The sequence below is a fragment of the Drosophila montana genome, unplaced genomic scaffold, assembly GCF_035044405.1.
Source record: "Drosophila montana isolate Dmon_TW-CO22-7 unplaced genomic scaffold, ASM3504440v1 contig_3735_1, whole genome shotgun sequence".
NCBI classification, from domain to species: domain Eukaryota; kingdom Metazoa; phylum Arthropoda; class Insecta; order Diptera; family Drosophilidae; genus Drosophila; species Drosophila montana.
In genome coordinates this window covers 218778-241323 of record NW_026998622.1, presented here as the reverse complement: position 1 = coordinate 241323, position 22546 = coordinate 218778, and the positions used below count along the sequence as shown (strand labels likewise).

The window sequence follows — 22546 nt, the reverse complement described above, 5'->3', positions numbered from 1 at the left end:
CGCATACGGTTACACCATCAATAATAGAGACGCGTTTAGTATTCTCAATTCCATTAAAACCTTTATAAATACATATGGCATTCCTAAGAAAATCATTTGCGACCAGGGCGCAGAATACGCGTTTAACATCTTTAAAGACTTTTGTAAACAATTCCAAATATAATTACACACGACTTCATTTTAACAATCTTCTAGTACGCTCCTGTAGAGAGGTTACATTCTACTCTCGCGGAAACATGTAGGCTTATCTTAGACGCTAAGAAGAACAGGGAACACACAATAACACTTGAAGATATTTTAACAGAAACGTTTATAACATACAACAATGACATACACTCGGCAACACAATTAGCCCCCTACGACCTTTTTACGGGCAGGACACACACCTTTAATAAGGGTTAAAGAAATTGAATAGATATAGACAGGAAATCTACCCAAAAATAGTTGAAAGGCTAGAAAAACAAAACAAAAAATAAATAAATAAGTTAAACGCCAATAGAACAGAACCAATACCATTACAATCGGGCGACACAGTGTTTAGAAAGGAAAACAGACGTAATAAACTAACCCCAAGATTTTCCAAACAAATAGTTCACTAATGTACTATTACATTTAGAACTGCACGAGGACAGAAAATACATAAAACAAAAATTAAAAGACTTATTAGAAGAAAACAATAGTAAAGAACCATTAATATCGCTACAGGTTAGCTGCCACTTACGGTAACTTCATTAAAATAGAGACCTTACTCGAACAACAACCAGTATCAACGATGAACTTAGGCGAAACAAAAACATATGCATACATAACGATATTACATGTAATACACCTCGCCGAATTCGAAACTTCTATTAAAAAATCAAAGACTCACTTTTGTCCCTACAAAACGAAAACGACTTAGCAGAATTAACAAAAACATTGTTGAAAAAATGGGAACAATTAGAAGATTGGTTTAATAGCCTGATGCCCACCAAACGATAATAGCGGGGAATTGTCAATGGCTTAGGGTCAGTTATTAAAGCTATTACAGGAAATATGGACGCAACCGACGCAAACGAAATTGAACGAACACTGAGACATTCACAAACTAATACCAACGATCTTACTAACAATTTAAAAGTAACACAAGTAACCTTTAATAACGAGGTGCTAGTGAGATTTAATAATTTGACACAACACATTAACAACGAACAAGATGCCATTAACAATTTCATCTCATCAAACCAAAATAGAATTTACTACGATATAAACGAAGAAAACAAGAAAATTCAATTACTAGATTAATTACATTAATAATATTGCAGAAAGTTTGCTTTTTTCTAAATAAAACGTCATACCTAAATTCATGCTAAATAGAGAAGAATTGGACAGAATACAAATAATCATGTACCATCAAAATCTTAAAATTATATCAGACGAACACATATATCGTATACTATCACTAGACTCCATAATAAATAATATTGACAATATATTTGCTATCAAAATACCTTTGTTAACACACGATAACTTACAACTAGTACACCTTATTCCCCTCCCGATCATGAATTCACAATTTGTAATAGCGCCACATTTTATAGCATTTAACAAAAACCAATTGTTATATTTTAATAAACCTTGCGCTAAAATTCACATTATAAACATTTGTAACTACCAAGAACACGAATCAAGCTTAGTTAACTTAGATTGTTTTAGAAATTTATTAAATAACAAGACTAGTAAATGTGAGACTAGAGATATAGGCATTAAGAAACAAATTTTTCGAACCTGAGAAAGGGCATATTTTCATATTCAAAGCACCTGGACTAAAGAACAATTCAAATTGTGGGAAGGATAGCATCATCAAACAATCAGCAATAATCCACTACAACAACTATTCAGTCAGCATCGAGGACCAAACCTTCGACGACACTTTAAATCAGATCGAAGACCAATTCCACTTCACAGTCCCAGAAATCCCGAACCTGGAAACTAATATCACAATAGACGAGTTAGACCTTAATAAACTACGATTAGAAGGCATTAAAAGCCAAACGCAAATCTGGCACCTAAACAAAAAACATTCAACTCATCTTTAGACTATCTACTCCGCAATAATACTGATGATGGTCGCTGGAATACTACTTTTCGGTATGGCAAAAAGAACTACGACAATCAAACTCAACCAACCAAAAGACTCCGACGCTCAGTCCATAGCCTCCCTATGGCCTTCACTTCAATCAAGGGGGGAAAGAGTTACCGGATCGACCACCCAGGGCATGTCACAGTCGATACCGCCACCGAGGTCGCCTAGAAGCAGCTAACTATACACATTCCCGCCGACAACCGTCGCCCACTCAAACGTTTTGTAAACACATGCCTCTCACACGTCTCTCGTTACCTACTTTAAAAGGGCAACAGTTTATTGTAACATATTCCAAATTTCATGTTAAATTGCACACTAAGCGTTCTAAGAGAATGTACCGCTGCGACAATTCAAGTGCTAGACACATGAAACCGCTACAACAGCATATTCTCGGACTCATGTAGCTAAACATGTTGAGCGAACTTTTGTATACAGCAGGTTATACATAAGATATAGAAATAAAGACAAAACCAGTCCACTTCAGTGTTTTTAATTCCAACAAACATTTAAACCACACAATCAATTTAAAGCATAACTACAACAACTTCGTGGGTGTTTGCATACTAACGCACTCCTCCGATTAATTCCACATCCTTTGTTACCGAGGGCAACACTGGTAATTCACGCAAAGGGAATTTTAAATCAATGTCAAGTCAAAGTCAGTCTGGTTGCTGCTATGTCGCGATGTATGTATGTTGGCATGTGAGCACACAGAATTGCGCTCCTATACTTTGGGTACGTATGCATACAATACAACTGTAACTCTCAATATGTTACTGTACATTTGTATGAATACTTGCCGCCATTTATTGCCAATACAACATGTGACATATTTGCACACACTTTTTAAGGCTGATCTACCAATCTTTTGACACTTTTTTAATTCATAATACTTATATTCACACAAATCGAATTGAACTTATCATGCCTGCAAGAAATATTCAATTCACCAAGGCAGTCAGACTTACAATACAAGGTTTCCGCCGCAGTCGCCAGCCTCTTCTCTTGGTGAATTAACCATAATTCCGATTAGCTTTAATGTTTAGCTTCTTCCGGATTTAGACCTTATCCTCAGGTCCCTGCTCGGAGCCAATGTTCAAGCTAGAGTCCTCCACGAGCGTTGAAATTAATAAGTAGTAGAAAAATTCCCTTCCCAGCAAAAATGCCGATCAGCTCCGCTTCAAATCTTTTACTCGACTGACAAACTGATTTCAGTTCAATGTACAATACATCGATCGACAATATCGATAGTTATTCAATTCAATTAACATTTCAAGGAATGTAAGCAAAAATACTAAATATCGCTGACATCGTTACTAAATAATATATATTAACTTGTGGCGCGAACAGAATGTAAGTTTTAAGGTATAGATTCCTATACTCTGCAAATCTAGCTTAGTAAAAGAAATTAATTTATTTTACAAAATTATTTATTTAACTTAAATTCAGCGAATGGGTTTTTTCTAGTTTAATCTTATATCTTTGGAAATACAAAAATAAAAATGTACATACATATATATTTATGAATGTACACATACTAGAACAAAATTTTTGTATTAAATAGTCATTTATACACAATTTTTAAAAAGACTGATGACAAGACCTTTCAAATGTAGACTCGGTAGTAAAGTTTACGTTTAGACCAAGTACGTGCTCTTTGGGATAATATCGATAAAGGGTATGGGCGCTGGTCTAATGGTCAGAGTCAAGCAGAGTCTAACATGTGACATACAAGCCATGCTAGCGAAATTTTCCCATTGCTACTTCATTTATGAGCGATGTGCCTCCACGCTTACCGAGCAAATAGAGATTAAACGTTGCCAGAAAACTGATACTCAGTTTCAAAAGAACACCAGCAGCACTGAGCTATACAATTCTCAAGAGTGGTTTATTGTACTTACTCAACGCATTGAGCATCAAAGATGCTCACCAGTAAATTGTTCCAAGTTCCATTGCCATCCTTATACGCAATCCGTTTATTGAAAACAATGGCTAAACTATTCGTTGGAGCCTTCAAAGCCTTTTAGTGTATTACTCCGCTAACAGCCGTCAAAAATAGTCCTGTCGCTGTAACCCTCCCTCATGTAGGCGGGTGATAGAAAGCTTGAGTGAAGAACTTCAAAACGCTGTCTAAAGGCTTTCTAAGCTCAAGCCCATTCTCTCCAATTCAGAATACTCGGGTATACATTTCTGAGCCTGAAATTCAAGAGAGCGGGGTATCCATAAAAACCCGCTGGAAACGTCTCAAGGCTTTCAGCCATTTTATTTCTGTTGCAAAGGAGATTACTTCAAGGAGTTGCACAAAAGAAATAAATGGCAACATTAAACGAAAAATCTTTAAACCGGCGGCATCAGCAGCCGAAGCATATGCGTTTTTTTCAAAGTGGTTGATGCCTCGCTATTATACATAAAGTTGACTTTAAATAAGCGCAAAAGTTTGTAATTATAAATGTTTATATTTATAAGGGATTGCCATATAGCATTGATTATTATAAATAATAAATATTATGAAGTTGTTTATTATTGTATAACATTATAATAATATAGTTTATTATTATATTTTATGTGTGTTGTTTTGTACTATATACTATATTGGTTGTTTAAAATTTTTAAATTCTAATTATCGGTTGAAATATAATAAAGTATGGTCGATATTAAGAAAAACATCAGCCGCAACAACGTTGTGCGCTGAGCGAGATGCTGCTTCATACTGATCGTTCGGCTTTCGAGGCCGGCGTTCGCCTGCCACTCTCAGAAGTCTTACTCTCCCAGGGCATAACAAAATGGTCGCACGCACTCTTGGGGATCCCTAGTTGCGATTTATCGTGTTTCGATTATTCGGCTGTTTCGCACATCTATGCATTGTAGGGTTAGTGGTATAAAGCAATTTTAATCTATCCTTAAGCACTTTTTGTTGTTATTTTTAAAATATATTATGCTAATATTTTCATTATTCGTCTGTTTGCCTGTTTCTATGCGACCTAGCCTCTCAGTTATAAAGCTGTCGCCTGGAAACTTTGCATAAATCTATCTTTCTGTTACAGGCTGCTGTAAAGCACACAACTGTCATAGGGCCGAAATGCAATTTCTTGTACGGAAAATTTTTTTGTTTATCAAGATATCTGGACCAACCTCGCCTTTTATTAGCTCCACTATATACTTTCTAAATCGGACCACTATATCATTTATTAGCCAAATATAAAGTTCCAGTGAAAAGAACGTTTTTTTATTAACTCTTGCTCAACCCAAGCAGTTAATGCTTTTAAGTTATGCAGCTTATGTATGTTATGTGCCAAGTCTTATCAAAATAATATAGTAATATTATATAGCAAATATAGGAAACATCGGTGTAAGATATTTTCATGAAACGCAGCATTTACGAGCTTCACTATTTTGACATATGTCGAAATATCTACAGGGGTATTAAATCTTCATCATGCCGAATATACCCTTATTAATTATCATTAAATATTTGCACAGGTCAATAACTAAGAAAAGCTTGTATTCAGTACTCAAGTCCGTAACGAACGTCTTAATTGCATCGTACTTAAAATACGGAGCATGGTTGTTTAAGTTTGTCTAAATCAACCGAATTTCTTTTAAAAGAACTTGATCTTTGATTGAATGTTCCCATGCCAGCTTATATTAACTTCCCAGAGTTTTATAAATTAGTCTAACTAGATTAAATTAACTAACTAAATTATTATTTATTCTAGACATCTTTAATATTTAATTTTTCAATACATTTTGTAGTTTCTATAGGATATTGTGATCTAATGCAACCAGTTCCGAGATATGTACTGCCAAAAACAGACAGACTGATCTATACAAAGTTATTATTACATGTCGATAGTCTATGCTAAACGGTTAATAACAATTACATTTTTAGGAAGTCCCTGCAACAATATATGTATAAGTTTATCATTTAGTATGATCACAAAAATGTCGGTTAATATAAAAACTAGTGACCCACTAGTGACTAGTTGGACCCACCAATTTAAGCCACAATTTAAAAGCAATAAGATCTAGTGCTGATAATTTCATCACGATACGTTAAGAAACACAAAAGTTATTGAAGAAAACGTGTGCTTATATTGCGCATCTTTATTGATTTCCAAATTCAGGCTTGCAATCGCGATTGTATTGTATTCAGTGCTGTGTGAAAACGTTTTGCTATTTTTATTCTTTTTTGATTCATTTGATGGTTTGTCTGTCGAGTAGAGGCGATGGCACGTTGTTCGGTTCATTACGGGTTCGAGTCCTTTTTTTTTTTATATAATTTCTTTTTTTTTATTTTAACTTATTTCTAGCACGTAGCACCTTATGCATTTGGTGTTGGTAGTAGAGGGTTCAGGGTATCCCATAATTGGGAATTTTCGACTAGTGTCTGTTACTTTTTTTTTTATATTGTCTCTTGAAAATTTTCCTACTCTCCAGAGCCTAACAACATTGAATTGTGCAGTACTTCTTTCTCCTAAATGAAGCCGAATGTTATTTACTAGAACCATTGTGTTTCAGAATTCCTCTTATTTAAATAATGGGAGCCAAAGATTTTGCTTAGCTAAACTACCTCGGAACAACTTAACATTATTTTTGCTGTACTTCATGGAGTCGCCTAGGTTTGCAAAGGTTGATCTCAGAAACGCATCAATGGAAGAATGGCCCAAAATTGAACCAAATGTTTTCCGAAAATTTTTATATCTTGCTTTCTTTTTTTACATTTTAAGATAATTATTTTAGTTTTTGCCAATACTTTTGTTCCTATCAAAATGGGCAAATTTTTGGTTTTGGCGGTTAAATAAGTTAGATATATAAGAAAACATACAAAACATATATTTAAATAAAATAATAAGATCGCAATTTTAAATTTTTACTTTTTCGTTGACAACACTACAGTTGTTAATACTTTTGTCCATGACATATTTTATGCTGCGGATGTGCATATTTTTCTCACAATTCCACTCCGACTCCACACACATGAAAAACGCGATCTTAATTAATTTTGCTGTTTTTGATATATATTTTTGAAATTTTTGAGGCTAAAATCTGGCATGAAAGTGTGTTTTTAGAGAAAAAACTTGTTAGCTTCCACCTCGTTTTCATATTTAAAGTCTTTGGCTCTTACAATTATTCAGGTTGACATTTTCTTACAAACGGGTAAACAAGCAGTCAGGCAGACATGGCTATATCTACACGACTATATCACTATTAACCTTTTTAACAATTTATAATTGTTTTAGGGTATAATAAAAATATCAGACTCAATATTACTGTACATTGTAAACTTTATTCAAAAATCGAAATACATACAGTTTTTCATGTTTTTATAAGCGGGGTATGCATTTACATATGTGTACATAAAATATCGATTAAAATTTATCACACCATAGCCAGTTTACATATACTGTTTTCACGAAAAAAATATTATTTCAGTGTTGTTACAAATACATCCAACAAAAAAACTTGTGAAAGAGCAGCCCAAATGGAGCCCATGCTAGAGATTTCGAAGATTTTGCTATTTACTTTTAATATTAAACACTAAATAAAAAAATTATCTTGCCCTAGATAACGAAGTTTCCTGCTCACCGGTATCATGGCTGTGAGATTCGAGCCTAGTATTATTTGGCGCACCTGAAAATTAAAAATTTAATATTTAAATTAGTTTTTATATAATGCTTTTGAGTTATCTCAAATATTTATTATATATAGGTTTATTTTTTAATTTTTCCAATAAACATTTTTCATATTTGTGCAAAAATAACATTATATATGTGTTTTGTTAAAAAAAGATTGCATAATGCAATTGTCGTGCATAAGCTTCCCTAGTTTGGGTTCCCGCACGTAGCATTACCGGTATCAGGCAAAGGTATAAAAATACTTTTGGGGAACCAGCGGAACTAAAAGCCACCATTGGTTCCCCCCAAACGCTGCTAAAGCCACTAAATCTGCATTTTCGCAGATATAACAATATCAAGCTTGCGAAATCGATGTGCACAGTGCCGCTTCGATATTGGACAGAGGCTTCGTTAGCTTCCAGATTAAACTAGTTCGTTAAATCAACTCACACATCAAAAACTCAAAGCAGTATTTGAAATGAATAATTTTATATAAACTAAAGAATTAATAAATAAAAGACCATAAGTCCGACGAAATCAGGCACATTTTAAACCTTTAATTTAAGCAATCGTAAGACGAAATCTAGTATTACGTTGCCGCTGCGTTCACGGCATCTGACTGATTTGGCTGAGTTCAAATTGGCTAACTCCGATTAACGAAGGTTTATATTTATTTACAATATACCCTAATCAAGGCCAATGTTTTGCGTTGTGGAACTGCGCATAAGGAATTAGGAGGCAGCCGTTACACCGCGTTACAAGGCGCCATTCCAATAGCTTTAAAACTGAGAGAATAGTTTGCATAGAAACATACGAACAAATACGGACATACTTAGCTTAATCAACACGTAGGTTGATTCTGATGAAGAATATGTATATTTTCTGGGGTCTGAGAAAATAATACGCTCTACATGGATATACAAACGACAAGTTTATATTCGATTTTTTTAAAACATATACACTAAAAATATAATATAAAAGGATTACTTACCAATATAACTAAGCAGAACAGGCAAAAAGATTAAACCATGTGTTGCGCCGATAACCACGATACCGAAGTACATTCTAAAATAAAATACTTGGAAAATTTGGCTTTTCGCAAAAGCTAAAACTAATATTCCCGCAAATTTAGTAAGCGTTATACCTGAAAATATGGAACTACCCATTTTTGTTAAGCAATCGGCAGCTCTGTTCACTTGATTAATTTCTTTTGAGAGTGAAAAACTGTGCACAAGATGTGAACAAAACTCTACAGATATTCCTATGGCCATCACAATATTGACCAAGGACACAGCATTGAGAGATATATTCCAGTAGTACATGAGACCCCCAAGGTTTACTATTATCATTGTTATAGTGATAATTACAACAAGAGCGGAATGTATATCAAACCCCATTAAAATGAATGTTACAATAAAAATGGAAAGTATTGAAATTCCTATACTTTGCAATGTATCTGACCACATAGTTAAATATTGTTCATAAAAAACATAAAATACTGAATAGGGAAATACTTCGACTTGCATAGCTAAGTCCAATGGTAGTCCGTTTGATATAAGGTTATATCTTAACATTTGCGTAATGTTAGCAGATATCTTTCTAGCTGCTTCTAATGCCTGGAAATAGTCCCTCGATGATTTCAAAATTGAATGATATGACATAAAATATGAAGAGTCTACATTTAATGTTTTTTGGGCGCAGTTATAGCGAACAGCTCCGCTGTAGGCAGCGTGGCCTGCTTTAACACATGAATCATCTGGATTATCCTTTAAGAAGAACGGTAGATATTTCCCAAAATCATGTTCATCTGGCCGCTGCAAATCATTTTTCTGAATTATGCAGGCTGAGCAGGAAGTATCTAAAATGAAAACAATAGAATTTGATATTAGTTTATTTAGTTGACACAGCTGTTTTCTAACTAAATGTATACATATTGCGGGTATTACCCGTCCTTTCTTATGTATAACAATTTTTTTTAAATAAATTTTAAGAAATACTCTGAATCAAATCCGATGGTAAACAGAGAAGTGGCATTCATATTGAGGTTTTTCGGCCGACAAGAAATTTTTTTTTACATGCATTGATAAATTCACTAAGTTGGCGATAACGCCCTCCATAGCTTGGTGTGCCATTATGGATGAGAAGACGCCAGTCATGGTAATGATTAACTCCTTTTCGTATGGTTAGCAGGTGTACTGTGACAATAAGCCCGCATAAAATCCGACACAATTTCATACCACTCGTCTATGAATAAAATACGACATGTATCAAGCTCCAAAGGGGAGTCGAGACAACGACCGACCTTATCCTTCAGGCTACGGCGGAGTACATTAAATCAGTGCACTCCACGACCCGACCTCTATTATCTAGCAAGCAGTAGCTAGCAAAATCAAAGGGTTAATCGGGACAGGTAGCAAAAGGTTTTTGAGGTAGGGGAAAAGTTCGATTAGTAAAATGCGACAGGAGGCTAGGGAACAAGCTTACCCCTTATGTTCGGACGAAAAGGTTAAAGCTAATTATACGAAAAATTTTATGCTGCCTTGTATATATTCATAATTCTAGATCTTTAAATTGTATCCTTTTTTACTGGCTTTTGTGACAGCACGCCTCACGAACTATTCTCAATAGGACGGTGTACCAATTATACTGCAAACCTTACCAACTACAACATATTAAATACTAATGTACACATTTAAAAAAATCCATGAAATCCCACTCCCCTGCCGAAGGGACAACTAAATTTTGCCCAGCCTTATCTTAGCTGAGCTACAGGCCCGTCTAAATCCACTGCCTAGGTTCACAATAAGAGAAGAATCATATACCATAAGCTAGTTTAAATTTCCCGGTATTGCCCGGTCCAAGATTTGTGGTTTATAATTTAGCCTGATTGCGGGAATTTTACTGTACCCGTACCATAAAGGACTCTACATTTATACTTTGAATAAATATTTGAAAAATAGTTTAAAGCCGATCGACTACAGAACTAATTTTTGGAAACAACGTATTTCGCCCAGTGAATTCTCGTGCATTTTGAATCTTGGAGTTTGGTGGATGAACAACAACTATGAACTATATATCTAATGTGTTTTAATATAAACGTTTTCCGTTTTTCTCAAAAACATAATCTTTAAAATGAAAGATACTTGATGCATATATACTATTCTAACGGCTACATGTAAAGTTTGATGACACTAGCTGTTAAAACCTAATTGATTTTCTTAAATAACTTGATTTTGGTATAGATTTTTATCGATAGCTTGGAAACGGGGCATGTTAGCGATTATCAGAAACTAACTTGTACTGCGCGGGCACTAGAAGGACGCGCTGATACCTACGGACATGCAAATCGGCTGCTCGTGCCAGCTCTCTACGGTGAGTGTAAATACTGCCTTAACCGTCTCCGAGGTGGGCTCGGTTGTATACCGAGTATACCAGTCCAATGTTAGAGCTCAACAGCTTAAACGTAATTTTCAATTCTTTGGACCTAAAGTGGTAATTGACGGTGATTTGTGCGGAACTGCCTGTGGAGCGATCGCAATATCAGCCCCAAAGGCGCACTGACGAAAAATGTGTGTTACGACCTACGCAGGGGTGAGGTGCCACTAGTATGACTTGAGGACGAAGTTATGCAGACGGATCAAGAGGCAAAGTATCTGGGCGACACCCTGGATAAGCGATTGAAATTTAGGCTGCACATCCAGTTAACTGTCTTCATGTCGTGCAATAGATATAAACTCCCCCTGCAGTGTAAGAGGGCAGTAAACAACGCTGTCATAGAGATATGAAATCCATATCTGCTGCGATGTCGAACCGCAAACGGGTCCAGACGCTTCAAAGTAAAGCCTTACAGCAAACAAAAATGACGTTACTTGACTTCTTGTCAAGATTAATCTTATGATGGGGGTGGCCTGATTGTTCAAGAATATTTCTATTCCTGGAAGAAACAATTTTACTGCTACTGTTTTTATTGATTTGGCAATATTCTACTACTAACGAATGGAAATTTTATATTTCTACAGCTATGGTTTTACGATTCCATCATTTATCAGTTTTTCAATCTGTCAATCTGTTTGTTCATTTCTGATTGGTCTTCTGGTATGCGATAAATTTTATGTAGACTAATGTTTTATCACCTAGTCTTAGTTTTTGCTCAAAAAACTGTTCCGTCGTAATGACCAATTTCAAGGCCGAAAATATCACTGAACTCTTAAGTTCTGCTGGCCGGTAGTGCTGCCGCGGAAAAGTAACTGATTGTGCAAATTTTATTGCCTATTGCCTGTTAGACTTATTGGCATTTGTTTTATTAATTTTTGAAAATGATATCTCAGATCCCGTATCTACAAGTAAAACTTATGACATGATGTATTGATTATTATTTAAAAATGCTAAACCATTTAATATTTATATGTAAATATAATAACACTGAGGTTAAATTTAAACATTTAACTCTACAGCGATTGCCGTTATAGCCGCCGCGATAGTAATCAAGCTGTTACAGTCAACAACAATATCTAATTATCCAGTTGCTTCTGTGTAACTATTTACAAACTTGGATAGCCTGGTCAATTGTCCAGACTCCATGATAACTTTGATCTTTTTATTGAATATTTTTTTCAACGGAGCTAAAAAGAGCCTTTAAAGTGTTTGTTCTACACATTAAACTCTGGGATGTTCACTTCATATTACGATAGCATTCTTTGGCTGGTGAAGGGTCAAATGCATTTGGTATTACAAACAACGGAGGAAAAATAATCTTATTATCGTTTACAACAAGTTGTTCAAGGCAATATAAAATCTTTTAAACACCTTTAAAATATGTGTTAAGGGGTTAAGATTAAACAATTAAGAGGTTTCAGTTGAGAATTTTCGACTAGGGGCAACCGTAAAATGTAAACAAGAGGTTCTAGTTGGGAGCTCCCGACTAGGGTATACCCTGACCCCTCTTCTTCCAACAGGTGATAGGTATAAAATGAAATACTTGATATATATATACTATTCTAGAAGCTACATGTCAAGTTTGGTGACTCTAGCTCATATTATTTACCAAAAACAGGATTTCGATATTGATTTTTATCGATAACTTGGAAACGGGGCAAGTTATCGAATATCGGAAACAAACTCGATCTGCGCGGGCACTAGGAGGCTACAGCTAAAATTTCAAGTCTCTAGCTATAGGTTCTGAGATCCATGCATTCATACATACAAACGAACGGGAAGTCGGACGGACGGACAGACAGACAGATAAGGCTAGATAGTCGGCTGTTGATGCTGATCAAGATTATATATACTTTATGAAGTCGGAGATGCTTCCTTCTGCCTGTTACATACATTTGCACAAATACATACTACCCTTTTTACCCATTTTCAATGGGTTCAGGGTATAAAAAAGGTCCCTCTACTAGCTACCGCCTCTACGCGACAGCCATACCAAAAATTCATTTCCAAAGAAAAAAAACGAATTAAAATAACAGCACACGCACAAGGCACAGACAATCACAATTGCAATGGTGTTTATAGAATTAAATAAAGACGCGCATGAATGTATGTATAAGTGCAGACATTTTTTCAATTCGCTTATTTAAAAAAACGTTTTCTTTAATAAATTCTGTGATTCTCAACCAATCTCTTAATTTATTTTAAGTTTCTTTCTTTTGTCAAGTATTGGCCAGTTATTTTGCCATGAAACGTAACTGGTATGGTATGTATATAGAGGCCACGCTTTATTACAATTTAAAATAAAAGTTTCCTAACCCTCGTATCCGACTGTACTATTTGATATAGCAACATTTCATTTTGAAAAAAAAGGATTAAAATAACATTACAGAAAACAATACAATCGCAATAGCAAATATGTTAATGGAATTCAATAAAGACGCGTATGAATGTGTGTGTGTACATGTATATAGAAATTCTTCCAATTTGCGCTTACTGCCGCTAACACGAGTCCATACAAAACACGTTTTCATTGTGTTTCTTAACTGATCCTTATGAAATTATCAGTAGAGCTTATTGTGCTATAGAATATTCGTATATTCTTAAAAATACAATTGATTTAAAAATTTAGTTTAAGTTGGTGGGTAGTTCAAATGTATTTGATTTATTGCTACGTAGTGGCTTTTAACCATTTTTTATGGGTTCAGGGTATAAAAAAAATATATCCCTCAATAGGTCTCGAGCTCGTGACAGACCACACTACTTGCCGCCGCCTCTACTCAACATCCACACCAATAATTGAGTCTTAACGAGAAAAAAATCAAATTAAAATAACAGCACAGATATTCAACAATCGCAGTTGCAATGCTCTTGATAGAATTCAAAGCAGACGCGCATGAATGTGTGTGTGTGTACATGCATACAGAATTTCTTGGAATTTGCGCATAAAATCAACAATCGCAATTGCAATGCTCCTGATAGCTTTCGCTGACACATGCGCAACCAGAACATATAACTTTTGTGTTTCCTAACCGATCTTAATGAAATTTTCGATAGTACATCTTATTACTGCTAAGGCAAACGAGCTCGTAGCGCGAGCTGCATTTAGTGTTGGTAAAAGAGGGTTCAGGGTATCCCCTAGTCGGGAGCTCCCGACTAGAGCCTCTTACTTGTTATACCCTGAGTCCATTAAAAATGGATAAAAGGGGTATAAGATATTTGCAATATGTAACAAGCAGAGGAAACATCCCCGACCCCATAAAGTATATACATTCTTCATCAACATCAATAGCCGAGTCGATCTAGCCATGTGCGTTTGTCCGTAAGTATGAACGCAATCATCACATAACCTATAAGACGTATATACTCAAAATTTGGTGCCCGCGAAATATCATTTTGCTTCCGATAATCGATAGCTTGCCCAGTTTTCAAGTAATCGATCATAATCGATTTCGAAATCCTGTTTTTTGAGCAAATCTCTTAGGTTTTTGACAAACTTGACATGTTGCTTCTAGAATAGTATTTACATATCAGGTATCTTTAACTTTATAGCTATCGCCACCACCCCGCTATCATTATTTTATGTGTTATTAAAGAAAACGTGTTTTGGCTGGTCACGTAATAGCAGCTAGCGCAAATTGCACGAATTTCTTTATACATGTACACACACACTATCACGCGCATCTTTATTGAATTCTATCAACAGTATTGCAATTATCTGTGCTGTGTGTATGTGCTTGTATTTAATTAGTTTTTTTACAGTAGCGATTGGATGTTGGTTTGCCTGTTTAGTATAGACGGTGGCAAGAACTTTGGTCTGTTACGAGCTCGAAGGAACTTTTTTTTTTAATTTATTTTTATTACTGCTAAAGCTCTTAACGCGTTATGCATTTGGTGTTGGTAGAAGACGGTTGAGGGCATCCCCTAGTCTGGAACTACCTACTTGAGCGTCTTAGTTTATTTTCATTTATTTTTGTAAGAATAAGTCGATTCAGATTAAGTATAGGATATAAAAATGTTCAACATGTTGCGGCTGGTTGACTTGGAAAAAAAGTTTCATTTTGGATCGTTTTGGCGCAATTCGACAAATATTTGTATACATATATTTTGATCTCTTTTAGAATTGTTGCTCCATTTTAGCAAGTAAAGCTTTTGTGTTAGCTACTTGCCCAATAAAATTATTAAATAAGACTGGACATCGCCGGTTACTGTCTGCCCAGAATAACGAGTATTAAAATATTCTTACCTTGATGAGGACAGAAGCTGCCATTCTTCGGATTATACTTGCAACAACTTGATGACAAAGCCCAATCAAAGTAATCGTCAATCCAACTGGATGCAGGGCGAGCAATGTAAGTTAAGTTTGATCGTCGGCTAGCTAAGTAGATTTGCGTTAAAACACTGTCATCATTGCAATATCGTCCTGAACATACTAAATTCTGATTAGAACTATTTGAATAATTTATATCTCCCTTTAGTACAAAATATACTGGGGGGCCAATATTAAGATTTTCGTTTAAAGACTTAAAATAATGTAAAACAAAACTATCTTCAGGCATTGCCAATTCTTGATCAAGTCCGATATCGATTTTTGGAACAAAGGCAATACTAGCACAAAGACATCCAAAAGATAAAATCATTACAGTTACTCTAACAGCCTTTTTCATGAGAAATGGAACGTAGACACTTTTAAAAAATTTATATAAAAGCCCCTCATTATTGTGAATTATATCTGACTTTTTACATTTTATAAAACAGCAAATATCTAAACGATTTTCTTCTTTTCGTTTTATGTCAAGCGTGAACAATCCGATAAAACAGGTTATTTGTAATATAAAATCTATTAGTAAAGCAGCACCAGCGTACAGCGCAAAAGCTTTTACTGCAGGCATATCAGATAAGCTACCAAGAAAAAAACAACAGCTCTCACTTACAGATGTTAATAACATACTTGGGCCTACTCGTCCGAGAACCCGCCCCACTTGCTGTTCTATCGTTTCATCAGTTCTACGCTGATCTCTTTGGAAAGTCTGAACTAGAATAAAAATATTGTCAACTCCAACTGCCAGGACTAAAAATGGTATTACTTCCACAATAATTAAAGTTGCTGGTACCCCAATATATCCGAAAATACCTATAGAAGAGACTACTGACGCTAAGACTATGATAACACCGCCAATACCTAATGTAATTTTACTGTCAATGAGTGATCTTTTTAGTTCTTGTACATGTCCAAGGGATATAGCAATATAAATAAACATAATAATATATGAAACTAAAACGGTTAATACGTCCGACTGAGACTCTCTATTTAATTCATCCTCAATAGACCGCTCAGTTGTGAATGCTATATCCATTGAGTCACTTTTGTTATTTTCTATATAGTTTAGCATAAACTCAACAAAGGATTTTTCCCATTCTAATGCATGTACTAATTTCCTTTTGTCATGGTGGTTTTTAACTAAAAATGTTAAAATTAAAGCATCAGCCTGCTCATATTTTGTAGTCCCTGTAAGTTGTTCTCCAGGCTTCAAAAACCCGCCTAACGCAATCGCTGGATCTACTGGCCCTCCGTAAAGAGCTAAACATAAATATGGGTTACTGATGCACTGATACATTTCATCCAAATAGGTAACCTGAAATAAATTAAATAGATAATACCAAATTATACGTTATAAGAATGCAAACAATAAGAATAGTGATCTTCGGGGTACCGAAGATTAAAGATAACCTTGCAAGCATATAGAATTCCACGATATTGGCGACATTTAGAAGGAAGTTCGACTGCTGTTAGGTCAGCTTAGTAATAAGTACATTATCTGATAGTCAGATTTATAGACCTTGTTATACTCTGAACCCATTGAAAATGAGTAAATATGAAATAAAGGTCTTATGCAAGGTCATGCAACACTGGCTTACCGACTGGTTAAATTCAACTAACTCTACTGGACAGAACCACTTATAATGTAAGCTGGCTGAAACTGTGCCTTGTAAATGGTGTTGAGTACCAGTCTAAAATGTCCGAAACATTACTTCCGTTGAAGCCCGCAAAAGCCGCTAATGGTGCATCGCAACACGCCAATTATGTTGTTGGGTAATAGTTTTAACTTATATATTCTTAGCCAATACCCGAGTCTACTTGTGTGTATGAACATGACGATCTTAGAAGATGTAAGAGCCAATTAAAAAGAAAAAATCCTGGGATCGAGCATATCTCAGAGTTTTTGAATACATCCCCACGAAGAATATTTGAAAAATTAACTTTTGGAGGTATATTATTGGATTGTATTAGTTAAACACATTTGAATATAGTTACTTATTAACCATTTCATAAAGAACAAACAATAACAGCAAAGTATATCACGAAAACATTTTCCATAGTTTGGGGCTAGGCTAAGATTAATAACAGCGCGGGCGCAGTGTTCAGCAAACATCGTTTGTGCTTCGTGTATGTTTGTGTAGAAGGTTGATAGAATGCTTGTGAAAGCAGCTCGGCGCAGGGTGCAGGGAAGTCTTTATTAGTCGGTAAGTCCCGATTAGAGTACTCTTATTTGTTATCAGTAATGATCTTAAATGATGGCACCACCAAATCATTAGATTCACGAATATGGGTATATCAAGGCAACGTAGCGACCGGCACGATCTTGCACGTAGTTACCCTATCGAATTATCTGACCAAATAATCGATTATGTTACTGGGGTTCTGTTAGCGGTTAATCTGATGCAAAGGGTAGAAATTTGGCCGATTGATTTTACTTAACGATTGAGCGGGAACAGCTATATTAGCGATTATGCTGATGCAAAAGGCTAAGTGTTTCGTTGATATAAATTGATTTCTATAAAAAAAAACAAACAATTTTATTTAATGTTTCAAATATGTTTCAGTAAAGAGCTCTGTCCGGGAGAAATGCACCAGATGCAGCTCGCACTATTAGCTCGTTTGCTTTAGCAATGATAAATTTTCAATTAAAAAAGAACGTGACCTCAATAGGACTCGAAAAATCTGAGAGATTTGCCTAAAAAAATGGATTTTGGTCTCGATTTTTATCGATTGGGCAAGCCATTGACTATCGGAAACAAACTCGAACGGCGCGGGCATTCTTAAGTACGACCTACGCTCCAGGTTTCAAGTCTTTAGCTCTTATTGGTTCTGAGCTTCTTGTGTTCATACATACGGCCGGACGTATGAACGAGCAGACAGACGGACATGGCTAAAGGATCTTAGCATAGTGTTTTTACGAGAAAGCAATCTTGTGGAATGTGACTGGCTAGAACGACTCCACTATTGATGCTGATTAAGAATATATATACTTTATGGGGTTGGAGATGCTTCCTTCTGTCTGTTACATACATTTGCACAAATAAATTATACCCTTTTTAACCATTTTTAATGAGTTCATGGTATAAAAACACAACAAAATATTTTTCCTTATACTAATATTAAATAATATGACAATACATAAAACTTACAAAACATAAAACATAAAACTTACATAGTTACAAAAATTTGAACAGAAAATAATTTCATAGAATTACGTTATTTCTTTTAAGAGGAGATGAAAGACTTCATTGAATCAAAATTATATCTCTTGGCATCAACGGATATATTTAAAAATTAAGTGCGATTCAGTGGCACTATCAAAAGTATTATGATCGGCCCCCCTTAACGGTTGCTCGTATTTCGGCAAACGTGCTGACTATGCAATCCAGATGCGAATGCTATTCCCATTTAAAGCACTGAACAAATACTAATATTTAATATGCAGCTGGGTCTTGATAGCAGCACTAACCAAACAACACATTTTTTTATGATTTCAGGTTTGGCTTAAATAAATTAAGTGAAGAGGCTAAATATTATAAGTCAATAGTTAATAGTATATATAATCGCTCCTCTTTTGTAATTGGTGTATTTGAATATTCTAAAGATTTTAGTTTTTGCACAAATTTCCGCTGATCATAAAATTATTTAAGTGATGTCACTTGACCTACATATGCAAGTGCAGATGCTTGCCAAGCGTTCACCCTTTCGGCCCAACGGGCTGCTGCACGTAATAATTTATTATCAATTCATTTATCAATTCAAACCGGAAATCATAAAAAAAGGATGAAGCGCGTCAGACGCGTGGCAATAATGAAATTTTCTCTTGCGCCCATGATCGGCTTATTCACACACATTTGTGTGTGTGTGTGTGAGTAGAGGTCGAAAATCAGAAATCGCAAAAAAATTCAAATGCACACATGCCAACGTTTAGGTACCCTTGTCAACAATAACGAGCAAAAATTCAAGAATTTCGCATCGACGTGCCAAACCCTTTCGTTATTTCATATTACTCGTCCCATCAAAAGGAATTTGTCGTATTGTTGCTTGTGCGGACACATACACACACATTCATTCACACGATATCTAGAAATAATGAGAGAGCACTGAGCGATGCCTTTCTATCGGGCAAATAATATGAATGAGCGCAAGCCAAAGCAGTTTCCTGTAGTGTGAGCGAATAAAAAGACACCGATGCCGTTCTACCACACAAATCATATGTATTTCTTACTCTCTTGCTGTCTAAGCATGTCACGACTTTGGACCAGACATCAAAAATTTTGAATGTCCACGTTCAATGTACTGCATGTCCCATCTATATGTTGTTTGGTTAGTGATAGCAGCCATTGCTGTTGTGGCTGAAGCTTTTGTGCTTGGTGTTGTGATTAAGACGTTGGTTTAGTACATTAATGTATTATGATTTTCATGATAGTTAGTATAACTCAAACGGCGCATTCTACCATCTTAATCTAGACTATGTGTGCTACGCACAAGAATTACCTATTTAACATATATTTATATTGCTGACTACAACGACTGCCCTAAATATTTAATTGTTGTATATAGTTTTGCGTTTAAAATAGAGATTCGTATCTATAATACTTACATTAAATCCATTATCTTCATCATTATCATCAAGTCGGTCTATATCATCATGAAAATAGCCCCAAATAGATTGAATAACGCAATCAGAAGCTTTTACATGACTATTATCTTCTTTTAGGGGAGCATAGCATATATTGTTTAAAAATGTTCCATTTGCGTTGATATTTTGTATTTTCTCCTGTAGATCCAATACATCAGATAGAAAATCCCTTCCAAATATTGGACCAAATTTTATTGGTCCGTTCGACGTATTATGTACAATGTATGGCAGATTTACAGCTTTAATTATAACCTAAAACAATAATAGAAAAGATTCTCTGTAAATATAAAATTACTGTAAAATATAACCGTACATTGCAATTGTTACAACTGACACTATATCTGTGCCTAATGCTGTTACATGAGCATATGTACCAAAGTTAGAGTCGTTAGCTTCAAGAAAATATGCGTTTAAGCAGACGCACACATCAATTTTGTATTTTACCTTACCTGCTCAATTCTAAAGAAGGGTTCAAATTTGGAATCAAAAAATTCCCTTTCCATTCTAGACTTCGAACTTGGCGATGCCCAGAGTTGCACTGGATCTGTAGTAATCTCCACAAACGTAATGCCATAGCCCAACATCCCCACAACGCTTGCACATGCAAACAAAGTGATCCATGGATACGTTGCAAAAAATGTACCCCATTTCGTAAATATGTTTTCCAAGAAAAGTTCTGTGCGCGCACCAAGCTTTTCAAAATATCTTGGCTGTTGTCTGTACATAGAATCGTCGGTTACTTCTTCATTGCCAACGTGAAAATCTTCATCTAAAATAAACAATTTTTGTTCGATATATTATTACACAATCAATTGAAAGGGATCTCATCGAGAGTGTTTCAACTATGCGCTAGCCTGTAGACAAAGCTGAATTGTCCAGACATAAATTCGTGTTATTTAAATAAATACAAATTCACACACAATCACATCCACTGCGCCAGCCCAATATTTCTTCTCTCGGTTAACCGGCTGCAAACCAAGCCGGAGACGACCTGTTCTGCCAACGGGGAAATATAATTTTTCAAGGACTTTAGACAAGGCAGTTTTAGAAACTGTGGTGCAAGTAAAGAGACCGTTTCAATATATTGCTACATCTTAAGGTGACAGAGGCTAAAGAGTGCATCTGCCGGTTTGTAACTGTGAAGTCTGCTTGCGAATAATGAAATGAAATACATAAACCTGAGATGATCCAAAGGGAGTTGTTTCTCATGTTCGGACACTCGGCTGTTATTTTCGTATCACAGCCACCTATAAGTCGTTTGGTCTGACTGAGTTGTTTCTAAGAATGCATCACCGACTTTTAGAGTCTCTAGCTACATATATTTAACTAGCGGGTATAAAATCTATGTTAAAAAAAGCTTTAAAAATGATTTTGAAACTGATCGGACGGGAATCAAACAACTTTTATGCGAATCGGAAAAAACTGAAAATTCATCAAAAAAATCTTTGAAATGCATTTTCCACCGAAGAAGTTTGAATTCTGCGAAAAGTGAGAAACACGTCTCAAATGATTTTTCATATAGATCACTGGAAATGAATTTGAACACAAAACGTCATCCACCAAATCTTCAACCCCCATTTGCACCAAGGAGGGATGGATTTTTCAAAAAGTGTAAAACACACCACAAATGAATTCGAACATAGATCTTTGAAAATGAGTTTGGGGCCGATCGGATGGTAAACAAAAAAGTTACATGCAAACGTTTTTCGCGATTTTTCCACATTTGCGGGTGGAATTTCCCGAAACCCCGTCTTAACGTGCACCTACATCACATAAGGTAACTACATTGAAAATTTCAGCTTCCTAGCTCTTACGGTTTTGGGCTGTGCGTTGATCACCAATCAGTCAGTCAGTCAGGACAAACAGTTTTATATATAGAGATTAACAGACGTACATAGAATAGTAAGGCTAGCTGGATACCTTTCTGGCTAGTGCGTCCAATACATCGTTGCACACTAGCCGAGAAACCTCCCTGTAAAATACTGGGTCAGCACAGTGCTTATACACATTATAGGTGGCAGATAGAGTCGCTCTTACTGGATTGAGCCTTTTGGGGCACTATCAAGTGCTCTGCACGTACGTATAATTAATCGCTGGTTGACTTCTAGCCGAGATCCATCCGCTAGACATAGGTTAGGTTAGTTAGTTAAGGCGTGATTGCGGTTCAAGGGAGGGAGCTTTTCGCTCTATACGGCAGGCGAGTCGCAAGTCTATGAGGTCACCCTATTTGACTGACTGCCGATTGTATAATGATAATAAGGATAATAGTCGCCTTTTTTTTCGGAGCATTGTGTACCGGTTTGTCGTTGGATTTAGTTAGTTCGTGTTAAATTTATATTTTTTATTTAATAATGTCTAGGAATAATAGATACTTAATTGACAAAGTAAACTTAAATATTTTCCTATAGCTA

At 35.5% G+C, this 22546-nt stretch overlaps 1 protein-coding gene across 1 annotated transcript in view; it reads right to left on the bottom strand.

Annotated features, from left to right (window-relative positions):
* Window positions 1-7392: 7392 nt before the first annotated feature.
* Npc1a (Niemann-Pick type C-1a) overlaps window positions 7393-22546 on the bottom strand; it is a 40505-nt gene continuing 25351 nt past the window's right edge. Inside the window, exons 8-12 of the mRNA XM_064695339.1 lie at window positions 20585-20904; window positions 20097-20387; window positions 15419-16808; window positions 8732-9598; window positions 7393-7756 (exon numbers count right to left, since the gene is read on the bottom strand). Of these exons, the coding sequence (XP_064551409.1) occupies window positions 7677-7756; window positions 8732-9598; window positions 15419-16808; window positions 20097-20387; window positions 20585-20904 (2948 nt within the window). The 3' untranslated portion in view covers window positions 7393-7676. The remainder of the gene's footprint in view (window positions 7757-8731; window positions 9599-15418; window positions 16809-20096; window positions 20388-20584; window positions 20905-22546) is intronic.